Source organism: Metopolophium dirhodum, chromosome 9 (genome assembly GCF_019925205.1).
Source record: "Metopolophium dirhodum isolate CAU chromosome 9, ASM1992520v1, whole genome shotgun sequence".
NCBI lineage: Eukaryota > Metazoa > Arthropoda > Insecta > Hemiptera > Aphididae > Metopolophium > Metopolophium dirhodum.
Window position 1 is genome coordinate 1,887,382 of NC_083568.1, and position 17,235 is coordinate 1,904,616.

At 29.3% G+C, this 17,235-nt stretch overlaps 1 protein-coding gene across 1 annotated transcript in view; it reads left to right on the forward strand.

Moving 5' to 3' along the window:
- Positions 1–14,329: 14,329 nt before the first annotated feature.
- LOC132952128 (protein Skeletor, isoforms B/C) overlaps positions 14,330–17,235 on the forward strand; it is a 37,803-nt gene continuing 34,897 nt past the window's right edge. Inside the window, exon 1 of the mRNA XM_061024294.1 lies at positions 14,330–14,550. Coding sequence (XP_060880277.1) covers positions 14,445–14,550 — 106 coding nt within the window. The 5' untranslated portion in view covers positions 14,330–14,444. The remainder of the gene's footprint in view (positions 14,551–17,235) is intronic.

Consider the following 17,235-nt stretch of genomic DNA (forward strand, 5'->3'; position numbering starts at 1 on the left):
CCACTAAAATAACACACGTCTCGGTATCGTCGTGAGTATATATTATATTATTATTTTGCTGCTATGCGAAGGTCAATCAGTTGTCCGACAGTATAATATTGTATGGTAACACTCCTTAATTGAATCTCAAATGCACGCATGGTTGCTCTGGTACAACAGTGTTTGAATTGTTTTCAATCATAAACGACTTGTACAAGACACGAAATATTTAATTTCAAATTGTTAATTATCCATTATCTTTTTTAATTGTATTAAAAATCATGCTGACTATAGTACATCCATTAACACACTATATTACAAGACTGCGTATTTTGAGTATATAGTTAATTGTATCCATTCAAAACACAATAGTTATTGGTTCAAGAGGATATTTTTAGATATTGTATTTATTTGAACGATAGTAGTTTGTTTTTTCAAAAAGTGGTTTACAAACAATTTTCGGCAAAAGCCTATCAAATAATAACTTTCATTGTCTAAATTTTTTTACATAATTTTTAAATAGATTTTCGGATTATTTCTGATACATATAATTTATTTTAAAAATAATTGATCAACACAATATATTAATATTGTTTATTTATGAATACATATAGTTTGATTATCTATCCCTCGTCTAAAATATTATTACATATGTTCAATAAGAGGACTCAATACCCGAATAATTTCATATCCATCAATCTTTAAGGTAAGAATTATTATCTGAGTTTGTACTTGAAGTAGTTATTTCACAATATTATAATTTTAACAGAGTTAAGATCATTTTTATATTGTGATAATTTACATACTCATAACTAGCTAAAAATTCAAATATATTTTAATTTAATATATGTTTTACTTATTATCTATTATTGTAATTTAATGTTTAGATTAATCGTAATTATTGGTGTAGAGATTTCAGGATTAATTTATCTCAAGCCATCGAAGTACCATTGACGACGGTCTTCGCCATCAAGCTGAATCATTGTCTTAATCACTTAGCTCTAACACTTATTGTAAGACTATTGTATTTTTAATAGTTCTCAAAGTTTATTTATTTTAATACAATTTATCAATAAGAATAATACCTATGCAAATAGTTTGTACACTTATGTGGATACTGGATAGTAATATAGGAATTAGGAATTCTGAAAACTTTCGACATTAAATTATTGATAGCAACAAAAGCAATTATATAGTATAAAAAAAGTTTTAAAAAACTTAAATTTTCAAGATATCGTGTATTTATAATAATATTTACTTTATAATATTAAAATAACTAACCATTAATTTCATATTAGTTATATAATTAGTAAGAAACAATACTATTTTGTATACACCATATTTTTACTTAGCTAGTAGTTTTTTAAGTTATTTTCATTCATTTTATAGTATACACACAATATTATAAAATCAATGGTAATAATATAGTTACATTAAACAATTCATACATTCAAATTGCAAACTAACTTATTTACATTATGTAGCGGTAACACATTTATTTATTTAAATAACTTTATAAGTAGGTACCTACTTAATATTTATTTATTTTACTTGTTTATTTATAATAAAGTTTATGAAATTCAAGTACTGCACATATACTATTAATTGAAATTTCAAACTTTTTTAACCGTAACTTTTTTAATTCACTCTACGTTTTCAAAAAACTGTCATAATAAAATCAAGAACTTCATGATAGGCATGACTTAGAATTTAAAATGTATATAACTTGAAAAGTGAAAAATTCAAAATTAATTTAAGTTAAAAGTTTTATAACACAAATAATATAATATACACTTACTTATATTGTTTGTAGAATATAGCCACATACGTTCGTGAACCTTTTTAATAAAGTTATATAGCCAATAGCTATATAACGTATAAGTCACTAATATTAATTCAATTACTTCAAGTATAAATAGGTTTTTTTACATATTATAATTAGGAACGACTCAATTCCCATCGAAAAGCGTATTTTATAAGGCCTCCAATTGTAATTGTTCAAAAAAAAACCAATTGACAAAATAGAGGTTTATATTTAAAATGGTTTTATTTTTTATTATCAAAAGCTTCTTATTGATAAATGTTCCAATAATTATTATGTATTTTACTATTTAATCATAATTTAATGTATAGTTAATGTTTATGCAAATTAAATATAAATAATTTCATTTGGTCAATGTATAATTTTTATTATAATTTAATACACTTAAATGTTTAAATCCATTTTTGATTTACAACCTTAAAACTCATATTCAATATGATATGAATTGACATAAAATGCATTATTAATTCACAATCTGTAGAAAACATAAATTATATTCGTAATTAACATAGTCAAATAATACTATTCTCTTTATACAATTGAAATTTGGTATTGATTTTTGAATGTATGACGACTAACGAGTAACAATAAATTTGGTTATTTATTTGTTTAGTTTTTATTCTCCGAAAAATAATACCATACACAAATACACGATAATATTACACAGTTTGTGCATCATAAAGTCATAAAATTCTACACATTAGTTGTATAAATGTATAATTAACAATGAACCTAAATATCAAGTAAATGTTATTTTTAATTTTTATTGCTCTGCAGATATTTTATTAAATACACATGTAACATGCTTAAAAATATATATATAGTATAAAGTAAATAGTATATAGTATAATATAGTAAATACTAAATAGTATATACTTGTATTCAATGTCCAGTGCAGCCCCCGGCCCCAGGTAACCTTTGCTTTCCCATTATAACCTTTGCATGGGTTGAGATATTTTATAGGGTGGCATCAAAGCAAAGGCACTTTAGTTACCATATTATTAGTGTTTATGAGTTGGCAAATAATATTTGAAAACTAATTCAACTGATAACTAGGAACATTTAAAAACGGGACAATAATGTAAAATATAGAAAATAGAATAACAATATACTTAAAGCACAGTAAATACGACATAATAACAATAATAATAATAATAATAATAATAATAATATATTTATGGCATATCATCTCTTATATGTATATTTAAGTATAGTAAATACATTTAAAGTACCCCTTTGGCCGAACCGGTTTGACGGTAGTCAGCAGACAACGATTTTATAACTGTTCCTACTACCTCGCGTGATGGCTATTCAAGACGCTGTGCGAGCCTGCCTTTTAGGTAAACCCTAAAACACGCTACTAAAATACTATCAGGGGAGGGGGGCGGGGGCGCTAAAGGTTTTCGAATTAACGAATGACTCTCTCGCAGGTATTTACGCTCGCGGAGATAAGAATAACATTTCTAACGCAACTCTCGTCCTTTTTAATTTGTATATATTATACATATAGCCAGAGATATAGGTACACGTACGCTACACTCATCCGACGACTATATGACGAGGGATTCGGCTGCAGAAACCTTTTCGAATAATACACACACACACGCACGCACAAATGCTCACTAAACACACAGTGGCGTTTAATTGATGAGGGCATTTCGGAACTGTATACATTATACACGCCGTTGCCGAGTCGAAAAGAAATGGCGTTATAAATGGAAAATTCATAGCCGCGCGCGCCATCGTCCGCCCCCACCCCCTCAACACCTCCCCCGACGATATTGTCGTATACATATATATATGTATGTATGCGTATACGCGTATATGCGTATATATTATATGGCATATATATATATATATTATACACTACACAGCCATTGCGCTGGCATGCGAGATCGCGTTGAATTATTCAACGCTCCCTATAGCCTGGTGCGTTAGAATGATCTGCTCTCCGCTCGCGCCACTACCAGTTACCACTATCTGAGTATATAACATATACCTATGTATAATATGTTGTATACTACTATTACTACTACTACTACTACTACTACTACTACTACTACTACTATTACCGTAGATTAAATTAAGTTTTATTTAATTTGTGCTACTACTATAATAGTAAGTGCTGTATACTACCGGCTCGTCAGGGCATACGTTATTTTCAGTCGTGTATTAATGTAATAGGTATAGATATAGGTTAAGTATATTTTAAATATTTGTTTTTGTACTCATATATTTTTTATCTGTTTACAAAATAAAAACAATAAGTAATAAGGTTAACATTGAAAAATATAATATACAAACATGGAATCGCGTGCAAAGGAGACCGTTCATTAACAGAACCTCAGAATTTTTTTTATTTTTTCTATTTAAGAAGATCTCTAGACCAGTTTCTTTTTAATCGACGGGGAATTTGTGGTAATGTAAGAAAAGACATGTTTTGAATGAAGGGGTTTATGTGGTTTGTTAATTTTGAAAAGGAAACTTTTATAGTAACTTTTTGCAAGCTCGTTTACTGTCTGTATTTTTTTCATTATGGAGGGCTGCATTTGTTATGTTGTTATGTACTATGGAGTACCGGTGATAAGTCTTAATGGGTAATTGACTGGAAGGCTTGAGTAGGGCGAATATTTGCGGGGTTCGCAGGGCCCAAATTTGGATGCCGTACGTCTAATTTTGTGATTTAAAAAAATTTTTATATAATTACTGAGTATACATTAATGCTAAATTTTTTAGTATTTGTATGTATGTGTTAACTTTGTCTCCAACCTACTTGAATAACACCTAATGAAAAAATTAGATAGACAAATCCGGTTCTAACGGTGTCTCGTAGACAAATGAGTACTTACATTTTTTTTATGTATTTATATATTTTATATTTGAATAGGTACTCATCGGAAAATATGTTTACATATAATACTTATTCATTCACAGGTATACTCAGGTATTTTGAATAGATTTCAAAAGTACTTACGACAGTAATACGTTAGACAGTATAGTATCAGTAACTAATAGTAGCAGAAGTAGATTAAGTATCGGCAGTAGCATGGTACCAGGTACAGGTGCATGCGAGTATTATATTATATTGTACGTTGTATGGTATGCTATTTAGTGACGCCACCACTGTTTCGTTGCACAAGCCACGAGGCCACTAGCCTCCCTATATACATGCATATTATAAAGTGTTTTATAATAATAATAATAATAATATGATCCATCAAAACGACTACACGCAGGACCTGCACGACGCGTGTCGGTCAGCCGAATTAAAAACAAAACTGCCGAAGTCATTAAATTGGTGGCACCATGTCCGTCTTTATTCGAATGTGTATATTATGTGCACATTGTACTCGTATTAAGTGGTTATTACTTAATATATTATCATAACCGTTTGGAGCCGTTGAACCGTGCAGGGCGCCGAGTAAATAAATTTCACTACCGGCCCATTTCTAGTCTTCCGTCGTATAGGGACTAATGTATACCGCTCGTACCGTCAGTTTGAAATGGGTTTTTACTGTTTTTAGTACTTCCTCTTACCTGCATCACACCACTGTGGTAAATCGTAAGTTACGTAGTTTGGGCAAACTTTAAAAAAAAAAAAAGCTATCCTTGGCGATTTTATTTTCCACAGACGGCGTAAACACAATGGTATAAAATATTTTACAACTTGTATAATAATATTATGTATTAGGTACAAATTATGTGGTCCACGTCGCGTAATGCGTACAAATTAATTATTCGTCTGGCGTATGGAATTATTAAGAATATTTAATAATGCAACTATTGATGATCAAAAAAGAACAGAGAATATTAGTTCTTTGTGTATCAGCGTAGTATACATAATATAATTATAGCGAGGAACGATTATTGAACGAATATTATGCAATACACAAAAATAATAATATATTATCCGAATAATTCGGTTATAATCTCTCACTGTACTTGTTACAATCGTAACGTCATTATGTGCAATGTAAGTACATCACTGCCCACATAAGCATACGCATCATAACGATTATACCTACTATTATTAATTGAGTTTAAGTAAAGTGTGTGGCCTACAGCGTACGAACAGTGTATCGCCTATATAATACCAATAGAGTTTTATGAATTATGACTTTCGGATGATACTATGTCAATGAATATTATGAGAACGCGATACCCGTTATTTGTGGTATCCGCCAATCGCTAACATAATACACCTACGCATAATTTTGTAAATGTACGCTGTGTTTAATCGAATACGACTATATAATATTTCATAATAAAACAATAAATATAGTAGGTAGGTAAGTAATAAATAATAATTGGAACATCTATTTTATCAGAATTATCGATAAAAAATAAAAAGTGGCGGAAAATATATTGGACGTATCCTATTATACATATTAAACATTAGTTTGATGATATTTTCAACGGCATAAAAGAAACATTTTCTATAATAAAACTTAGAGAAGAGTATAAAAATAAAAAATAAAAACAGTTTCTATGATAAAAATAAATACGGGTATCTTTATATATTATTTCCATGGGAAATATATTTGTAAGTCGTATACCTCACCCAAAATTGCATGTATTTAGGTCCCTATAACATTTTTATTTATCCGCGCACTCGAATACCTAAAACAATTGATAATAATTAATAATATTGCACTATTTTCGAAACATTTAAAGATATAAAAATACTTAGGACATAAGTACTACATAATATTAAAGTAATAGACTTAAACTAAAAATTATTTCATCGCATGAATTTAACTTATTTTTTTTAATAACGTTTTAATTAACATTGTAATCAATACCAAAAGAGCAGTGGTTTGAACAATATTGTTATTTTATTATTTGGCTTTAGGGTGTATATTTTATTAGGTACCAAACTACCAAATACTTTATTTTATTACTAAAACATTAATATAATTATCAAATTAAATACAAGATCTTGAGAGTTTAGAAAAAGCGTATTTCACTATGAGAAAAATAAATACATTTAAAAGAAGATACCTACTGAAGAAAAATTAAATAATGCATGAAAATGTTGGGGAAATTATCAAATTGAAAAAATACATTGAAGAATTATATACAAAAGATGGGGTAAGTGGATGTCGCTCTGATGTACAGTAGGTTACGAGTTGGTCCACTGTAATGTATAGTGTCAAATTTAAATTCAATGTTATAAAATCATTGTATACGAAAAACGATTCTGAGCAAAGGCGGTCTGTCAGCTTATAATATTGCTAAGTATATTAGATGATATTGTTGTGGTTAAAGTAGTTTATTTTGATAATAGGCATAAGTTAAATTGATTTTTGAAAAAAAATTACACTTGACAATGTCATTGTGTGTACACAATACAATAATATATTTTAAAAATTTTAGGTACCCACGAATAATATTTTTAAATTACAACAAAATAACTAAAATCATTTTTCTTGGTTTTAATATGTAATTTCGTCCAAATTTTAAATTAAAATGTTTGTAAAAAATTACTGTGTTTATATATTTATTAGATTTTTTGGTTACAGTACGAACTATTTATAAGTATCCTTTTTTTTAAATGTTCAATCCTTAGCTATACTCATTATTGAACATTTTCTAATTTTTTAACTACAACCATTTGAAAATTGTTGAGCTTTTTATTTATGTTGTCAAAATTTGAACTTTAAATACTCATAAAAAAATCGTATCTATGGATCTTTAATATTTATCAACTGTTCATATAGCAACTTATTAGGAGCCTTGTATTAAATTTTCAAACTCTTTGCTCCAACGAAAATTTTTTTATTGACAATTACTTTAAAAATAAACTAATAAAACTCGAAATTTTCTTGTGCTCTTATGCCTCATAATAGCTCAAAAAGAATTCCAATAATTCGAAAATAAATATGCATGGAAATTGCTAATATAAACATTCTGTGAAAATGTCTACGGTTATTTCTTTTAGAGTTAAATTAAAAAACAAAATCGATCTTCTTCAAAAACTAGGTTTGCGTAAAAATCTTTTCCTTAATTTATTGTTTGTTTTCTCTGACGCTTTTGAAAACTGTTGAGAATTTTTTCTTTTGACCCCCCCCCCCCCTCCCTCTATCAAAAGTACCAACTAAATTCACTTTCCTATCAGAAAATATGCTGTTGAAGAAAATCCAAGCATTTTTACTGTCCCAAAAGGTAATGACAGGCACACAAATACAATTTTAAAAAAAAAACCCAACTCATTGTAAAATCAATACTTTTATCGCTCCGCTCAGAATCTAGAATAATAGTTTGATACTTAATTTACTATTATATAATATTTAATGACCAACCAAAACACACCAATCCATTACAACTTTAACTTCATGAACTTATTCTTGTAATCGCCATACACAATGAGTAATAACACTAAATACACAACTAAACGAATTTATTCAGAATAAAATGTATGTAAAATCTATATAAATTATTTATTAATTTAAATGTTACGTGATGAGATGTTATTAACCCCAAGTAAAAAATATTCAGTTAATATGTATGCTAACACTGGATGCTATTATTACCTTCATAATAATAAAAAAAAAATTATAAAAGAAATAAGTTCACAACCTTTTCATATTATTATTATAATTACAAAGTATTCAAATCACAGTCTAATATTGTGAGTAAAGTGACAAAGTTAGAACATAATCAGTCATTTCCAAAACAATACGTACTTATTATGTCATTATTGTCATCACAAAAACTAAAATCTAAGCTATAATCATTGTTCTTTCTTATCCATCACTATTCACTAAGAATGAATAATTAATATCATTATAAAAACTTTTTGTTAACAATTTTATTTTTCATTTAAATTGTTCGTAGGTAGTAACTACCTTACGTTGAAAGTACAACAAACCATAAAAATCAAACAAAGCATGTAATTCATAAAATACGTTTTTTAAAAATTACTTAAATATTTTTTAACAACCAAAGCATATTGAAACACAAAATATAATATGGTAAAAACATGCATTTGTTAAGCTATATGTATAGTACCTATGTTTAAACGTAATATTTATAATTCTGTTTAAATTGTTTGATTAACTTTCATCATGTTTTTTGTTAGTGCTACTAAAGCTAATGCATTTGATTAAACTACATTTTGTTTTTAATCAGTTTATTAGTACCTATGTTAAATAGATTTATTATTTTTTATACTTTATTGGTAGCTCAATAATCTATAGTTTAATAAAGAGCTACTGAACAATGGTAAATTGATCACATTTCATGGACATAGGTAGTTCACAATATCAAAAAAAAAGAATTTTCCTCTCTCGTGCTCTAAATATATGATATTAATGCATTGTACATTATTACTATAAATTAATATAATTAATAGTTATTTAAATCCAACAATATTAATTTTGAAATGATTTCTAATCGGATGCAAATAAATCATTTTAGCCTTGTACCTACATTTAAATTATGTATGCATTATGTTAAAATATACCTATTTAACATATATATAAATATTAGGCACCTAATAGGTTTACAATATCATTCTGAATATCTTTTATCATTTATCAACTACCCACGATATAACAACAAATAAATAAAAATTAATAGACAATATTAACAATAGATTACTACCCTAATCATTGATAATAATTCATTACTCATAACCAATTACCCGGTAAACTCTGTAGTACGGAACAGAAATACGTATATAGTTATGCATACTATGCAATAATGGGCCAGCCCCCATCAACTGTTAATGGCATTTCAATAAAATTAATACTTTAAAAAAAAAACCAATCCTAATTATTAAAAACTGATAACTTACAATGTGGACGGGATTTATATAAAAAATAATTTAAAAATATAACATAATAACCAAAATAAAAAATGACAGTAATATTTTATACGAACATATAGGTATTAGCACAGTAATGAGTAAACTAATAAATTATTCCATTTTATTTTATTATTGTAATATTTTTTTAATATATTATGTAGCATCGTCCATAATGATTTTTGAAAATATTTTTAAACGTCGTTTTCATATTTACCTAACTGTAATATTCAATTATCCTACAGTACGTCCGTTCCAGTAGCTTATTTTAAATTACTTAACTTACGACTATTATAATATTATATTATTATTTCCAATTGTTTAATATTTGTTTTTGATAAAGGTACCTAACTAAGTACTCTCTAGTGTATAATATTATAATCTAATATTTTAGTTTTATTTGTTGGTAAATATATCACAATGATAAGAATTACTTACTCGTTAAGTTTATTCAATATTTTCCATGGAAGTTAGTTCTGACTTAATTCTTTATGAACTACCTAACTTCAACACAGTTCAACGTTGTTTCCCAACTAAAACAGATAAGCAAAATAATATACCTTCAATCATAATTAATCATTTTACACGATAAAATAACATAAATAATTTATACGCAGAGGAAAGTACTCAAATGCTTGGTAAATCATTCTTTATTCATTCGAATCATTCAATTATGAAGCGTATATTTATGTGAATTTAGCGATAATATATTGTTGCGAGATAGAAAATTATTAAACATAAAATTAAATTAAACTTTAGATTTATACGGAACAATAACACAACTGGTTTCACAAGAAGATTATTTGACCATTTTCTCATCACTTTTAGGTATTTTGAAAATTAATACTTATACTTACTGCAGTATACTGAATCAGCTGAATTTATGATATTTGTCAGGACTCAGGACATATAGGGTATACAGGATATTATACCTAGATTACTTTGCGACATTTTAATTTGGACTTTATGGCTGTATCACCTCTATCGTAATTTATATATTTTTTTAAAACAATAATGTCTTTAATTCATTTAGTGTCATTTATAACACTTAAAAATTTTATCATAACGTTTACTATTTTTAACCAATTTCTCAGGTGCGATTTTACATAGGTATACGTTATTAACTATATCAAATGCATTTTACAATTTCGAAGTTTCATTATAATCACATTGATAAAATATTAGAAACTTTAAATAAATATAATATTCTAAATAATTCTATATGGTATACTATATTAAAGTAATCAGTTATTCGTCAATAATGGTTTGAATAATATTTCTATGTAGGTAGGTATGCGTTCTATATAATAACGCCGATTTCAACACGAAAATTTCTCAGGAGAAAATGTATAATATTATCTAATGCAATAGTTCTTCCACGATTGATCGTCTGTAGGAAAAAATATATTCACCGGTTGACTTTTCGTAATCAATGAACGATACGCTTTGGCTTATTGTATCCGCAAGCGAAGGCGAACCGAGGAGATTATCTCACAGACATCTTTACGCATTAAGATTAGTAAATACATCTATGAATTATCTTTGTTCGTGATCGTCTGGAAGAACCGTGCGATTTCAACGTGATACGTCATGTACAGTCGTACACGTATTATATTATCCATCTATTTCAAATTATTCACGTTTGTGATACGGCCGAGTATAACATTACGGAACATTTAAATCGATCGGTAACAAATGAATAACTCGCGCAGGTCACGTGTTCGAAGACCAAGTATTCGGATGCAACGCGCGATTATGTGAACAAATACCTAATAATAATATGTAGGTAGGTAGGTATATACATTGTGTTTTCGAAAGGTTGTCAGTTTGAAAAATGGTAATTGACAATTATAATGCGGCAACGGATGAAATAATTTCGTGTCAGATAAAGCGAGTAATTGCTATTACGTACATTGAATATTATTATTATCCGCAGTACGGTTTTAAAAGATGTAACGTCTTTAAGTATATCGATCGGTGCAAGCAGGTAGGTACGTCGAAACGTTGTGGTCTCATAATATCTCCTCTTGACAATAATTATTATTCTATAATAGACCCATTCGAAACGTGGTGTTACATAATATCATAGTGATAAGTCGATGTTGGAAAAACGATCGAAGGAAGCAAAAACACGTGGGAGTATTAAGTCAGATCAAAAATCTAATACTATAATAAAAAGAGTATGGACGATACATCGTGTTTAAACTAATTATTTATGCAATTTTTCTATCTGATGAGTGGCCATATACACACCTACGTCCTACGTATATGTGGCGTTTCCAGGGACAAAGTTAGGGGCTAAAATAGTTATATCCCCTCCCCCCACATATTTTCCGATAAATTCCCTTATTTATGACGTTGGGTTTACCGCTACAAATAATTTAAATGTATAATTAGTTGTAACTCACCCCCCCCCCCCCCCCACGCCAAAATTGAAAATCCCTGGGCACGGCACTGCATACGTAACCAAACAAATAGTTGTATTTCATACCTAATAATAATTATTATTATTGCGTTAGAATGTAATTTTAAAATATCGCTATGATTGACATATTTAATTTGTTAGTATGTTTTTCTGTTTTCTCTTATAGCTGGAGATTAGAGAAATGGTCTTAGATTTTCAAGATTTTAGAAAAAAATTCTAAGCTATTTTGTAAAATATTTCGAAGAAATGAACTTTTTGAAAATAAAAATAACCCAAGCTTGTGTATAGAACACAGCCCAAAAATGAAGAAAATTCAAAAATTTTCGCATAATCTAAGTTACTTAAAGCACATACATTACATGAAAAACAATTTTATACATTTTTAACCATTTTTGAGTTTTAAATAAATAACAAGCCTCCTGCTGAAAAAATCATATCTGTGCCACTGCAAACTATAATAATAATATTGTAACCTAACATCATAACGTGAGCGAATTTGACGGGGAGTGACGTCAAAACCAGTGTTGTATTGTTGTATGCACGTTACTTTCGATACAACATTATAATATTAAACAACGACGAAAAGTGGTATCACAATAATAATAATAATAATAATAATAATATAGCCGTCACCGTTGATACTATATTATGATATAGGATATAGACGGTAGCAGTGGCGTCTTGAAAATATTTTTTCGAAGTAATTGCTCCAAAACCAATTTAGTAGGGCTGGTTATTTTGTTTCAGTGTAAAAATATTATTTTTTTAACTTCATTATTCAATAAACTAAATTATGTGGATCTTAATAATTCAGTGTGATAAATTATTATTGTACAATAGGTATTATATTTTACTGATTTACTTTCTAGGTGTCAGGACATAAGTAACAAAACACATGCTGCAGCAGTATAATCTAGACGGCAATTTAGTAACATCAATATTATAAAAACTGTATAACTTGCGATCAAATCATAAATATTATAATTTCAACACTATTATATTTTTAACATTTTCGTAATATGCTCCTTAAGTTTTTTCTTGATATTTAATTTAAAACCCTACGAGTATATTAAACAACATTATGTTACTAACACAGTAACACAATATCACATGGTTTTGAAAGTATTTTTTGTATATTTTGAATTGGTCAAGTTTACAATATTTTAGTTTTATTTATTAGAAAAAAGTTTAAAGGACATTAAAAAAATAATATTAAATTCTGAATGTCCTATATGCGTTTCACGAATAATGAAATGTATATTATTTTAAATTTAACTACCTACCAGAAAACATTTAATTTTGATAACTATTTTTTTTATCTGAAAGGAGAAGATTTCCTACAGACTTCCTATAGGCCACATTGATATTCGATTTTTCATTTTATTTCACATACCTAGTAGTATAATATAATTTATAAAAAAACGCTTAAAATTGTATTATATTTGAAGACATATAATATAAAGTTTGAGATTAAAATATTGAAAAACGGAGTTATGCGGCCTGTAGAATATTACCCTCTATTAGTTAAAATAAAAATTATCAATTTTGATCAATTCTACAGTACAAGATCATTATTCCCGTAGAGCGTATTTTTATGTACAAAATTACAACGGCACCGGGTGTCTTAAGTGATATAATTGCTATATGTAATAGGGGAACTTTGAAGATAATATGATCATATCGCACGTGTAGGGTGTTTATTATTGGACGTTATAAGCTAAGTAATAAAATGTATTACCAGCTCTGCAGCCGAGAGCAATGCTACATAATATTAATTTTGTATATTAATATCTTACCTGTATGTAACAATTAACTCCATCGATATACGAATGTGTATTATTTGCTACGATAAATAATAATAACATGTTACACTAATGTTAATCGATATTGTAACATATATAATATAATATCAATATTTGTTTTATATAATAAAAAGAGAAAATTATACATTGGCGGGTCTTAATTTTACGTGTGGGTGAGTGGGCGTGAATACATTTCGCCCAATATATTTTAATCGTGGATACATTAATATTAATGTTCGTGACGACGTGACGCCACATGGGTGGTGGTGGGTATCAGCTATTATTTCGACAATCCACGGCATTAAAAATATAATATACCTCCGACGCACCTCGACTGCTTCTGCTGCTGCTGCTGGTGCTGGTGCTGGTGCTGCAGACATCGATGCCGCCGGCGCTGTTTCTTCGCCGCCGCCGCCGCCACCGTCGTTGGTGGGGAAACTCTCGAAGACGACGCGATAACCGGGTCCGCCGGTCGTCCAATGGGGGGCCGTCTTTTGCACAACCACCGCGGCTAGCCGACTATCCCGACACAACCGCGCGACTTGGCGTTCTTGTGCTCACTCGTGTCGCACACGTTCACCTGTTGAAACGCGCGCGCAAAGCAGCACGATGCGTTGCTCCGACGTAGTGTCTACCGCGGGCCGCCTTCATCGTCGTCATCATCACCGTCACCTAGGGCTGCAGCTGTTCGTCGCACTGCTCTGCCTGGCGTCCGGTAAGTCCCATTTTCACATTCGGTACATACTTTTAATAATATATTACCATACACAGCTGGTACCTTACAATGTTCTGTTGGTTTAGTCACAATCTTAGTATTGTACATCATTACGTGCACGATAACAACACTTGCGATGGTCACAACATTATACACTTTGATATTATATTCCTACAGATGTTATGATTTATTTTATAATATCATCGCCGCTATATAGATGATGAGTCCCACCACGCCATTTATTACTATTAATTATTATTATTATTATTATTATTATTATTATTATTTGACACGAATTCCTTCGAGCCCGATATGATTATAATATTATAAAATAACATGCGTGATATTATAGATTTTAAAGGTGTACATGGCGTAAAATAACAATTTCCTTAAAACCCGACAGCGAGCTTTTCAGATAAACGCATTATATTTCGAACACAATAGTTGCGGAGTATTAAAAAGGTTTCTTTTGAAAAGAAAATTACTTCAATTTATAAAATTAATAAACATGTTAAGGAAAATTGCAAAAAAGGGCGCGTTTAAGTTGTGACACTTTTATCGAAAAGTGTTTTATTTTCCCCCCTTTTATTATAATATAAATATAACTATTTTTAATCGTGGCCACAAGGAGTTTAATATATTTTTATATTTTTATACTTTTAATCATAATTTTTGATAAATATTCCGTACACTTAGTCTTTATAGACGTATCAACTGTTAAAAACCATTTATCAATCTGCATCAGATATTAATATTACATTTTTATAAATTGTTTTTTTAAATATTTGATTTGACAATATAATACCATTATAATATACATCAGATGACTCGAGCGCATTCTCAGAAACAAAGTTTAATTTATAATAATATAACAAAATTGTTGCTTTTCCTTTTATTTGAACGTCTCATATTTTGTACGTAAATAGTTATTTATATAGGAGAATACATAAATTAGGAAATTTTAGAAAATTATATGCTGCCTATCATATGTAAATTACGTTGGATAGGTGTTTCTTAACATATTATTCACTTATTGTGTTATACCAACACATTGTCCAACAATCTACTCCTGTCTATTATAATATATACGAAATACCTATGGTAAAGAAAAATATAACAATGACGACGACACGGATTTACCGGTATAAAGTCACGCGCGTGTTCAGCTCAAGCAAATGATTTTTTTTCTTTTTTATTTGTTTAGTTTTTGTTTTCTTGGATGGTTTTCACCTCTTCATTGAAATTCAGCATCCGGATAGAGACAAAACCCCATGGTTTCCCCATTCGTTCGGCCTAATTATTATTATCGTTGATACGAGACAACCACAACAGTGTTTATAACTAAATAAGATTCTACGAACCAACAATATTGTCTAAAACAAGACGAAACGAATTCAGAGGGTTGGAACAATTATCTACATTTCTATACCGATTAACACACTTAGCAATATTTATTAAACCAATTCAAGTTAATACAGATTTTATGGTGTCACTCAGTAAATTTATTTTGCATAAATGTAGTATGACCGTATGGAAAAATAAAATTTAAAAAGATAATAATAATAGATAAAACTATAGGTAAAACAATAGCTGCAAATATATAAAAATAAATATTGTTAAAATGTTCATAAAAAGTTAATAATAGCCATACATATATAGCCAGTTAGCCACTCACATTAAACTAACCCATCCCATAGTTATGGCCAGGTATACACAACTATATGAGTGCTGGTAAAACTACATTTTGAAATAACTGATCGTTGTTGACCCTTTATGCCTATAGGGACATATCTTATTTGATGATTATTAACGGTCCCATTGTTCCTGACGCTGAAATCGCATATTTGTTTTTATTTTCGTTAACACAACGGAGGTCATCGTGACTATTATTGCTCAAGTTAGTTGGCGATAAAATATGATTTTATTTTTCCACATTTACTGCCTTTCACTACAACTACCATCGTCGGCGCCACCATATACTCTAATTCTAATGAAAGAGTAATCACTGACATATACCACGACGGGGCGGTGACACTCCCTCACACTACAGTCGGGTTAAACTCGATTAGACGGATCAAATTATATATGCATGTGTGATATATGTGTTTATCAAATGTTATACATGTATAGATAATAGGTATATAATATCATATTATTATACACTCAGAAACCTGTCGATCCACTTTGTAAAGTACCTATATAGGTACGACACGAAGTCGAATTTATTGTGAAAACCACCACAGTATCATAAAATATACATTTAAATCTCCTACATGTGTATATATGAGTATAATAATGGTTTGGTGAATTAGTCAGGCGTTATGCAACACTGCATGACCGACAATTAAAATGGCTATCATGGGACAAGAGCACATACGAATGAAGAAAATATAACAACGACAGAAGACTCGGACCAGTCGTTAGTGCGCTCATTTGTATACTCAGAGGTGGTACTAACGGTGTCCCCCTTGGGTGGCCGACAAATAAATTATCATAAACGCGCTTTTAGGATAATTTTTTATCAGATAGCAGTGAAACCACGACGGGCCCAGTTACATGAACCCGCCAGGAAGAATAATTATGCAGAACATACGTATCTACCTATGACCTATCTACGATATCACACATACGAGATGACATTAACGTTTTCGAAAATGTTTCATTTACTTACATAATTATGTAACG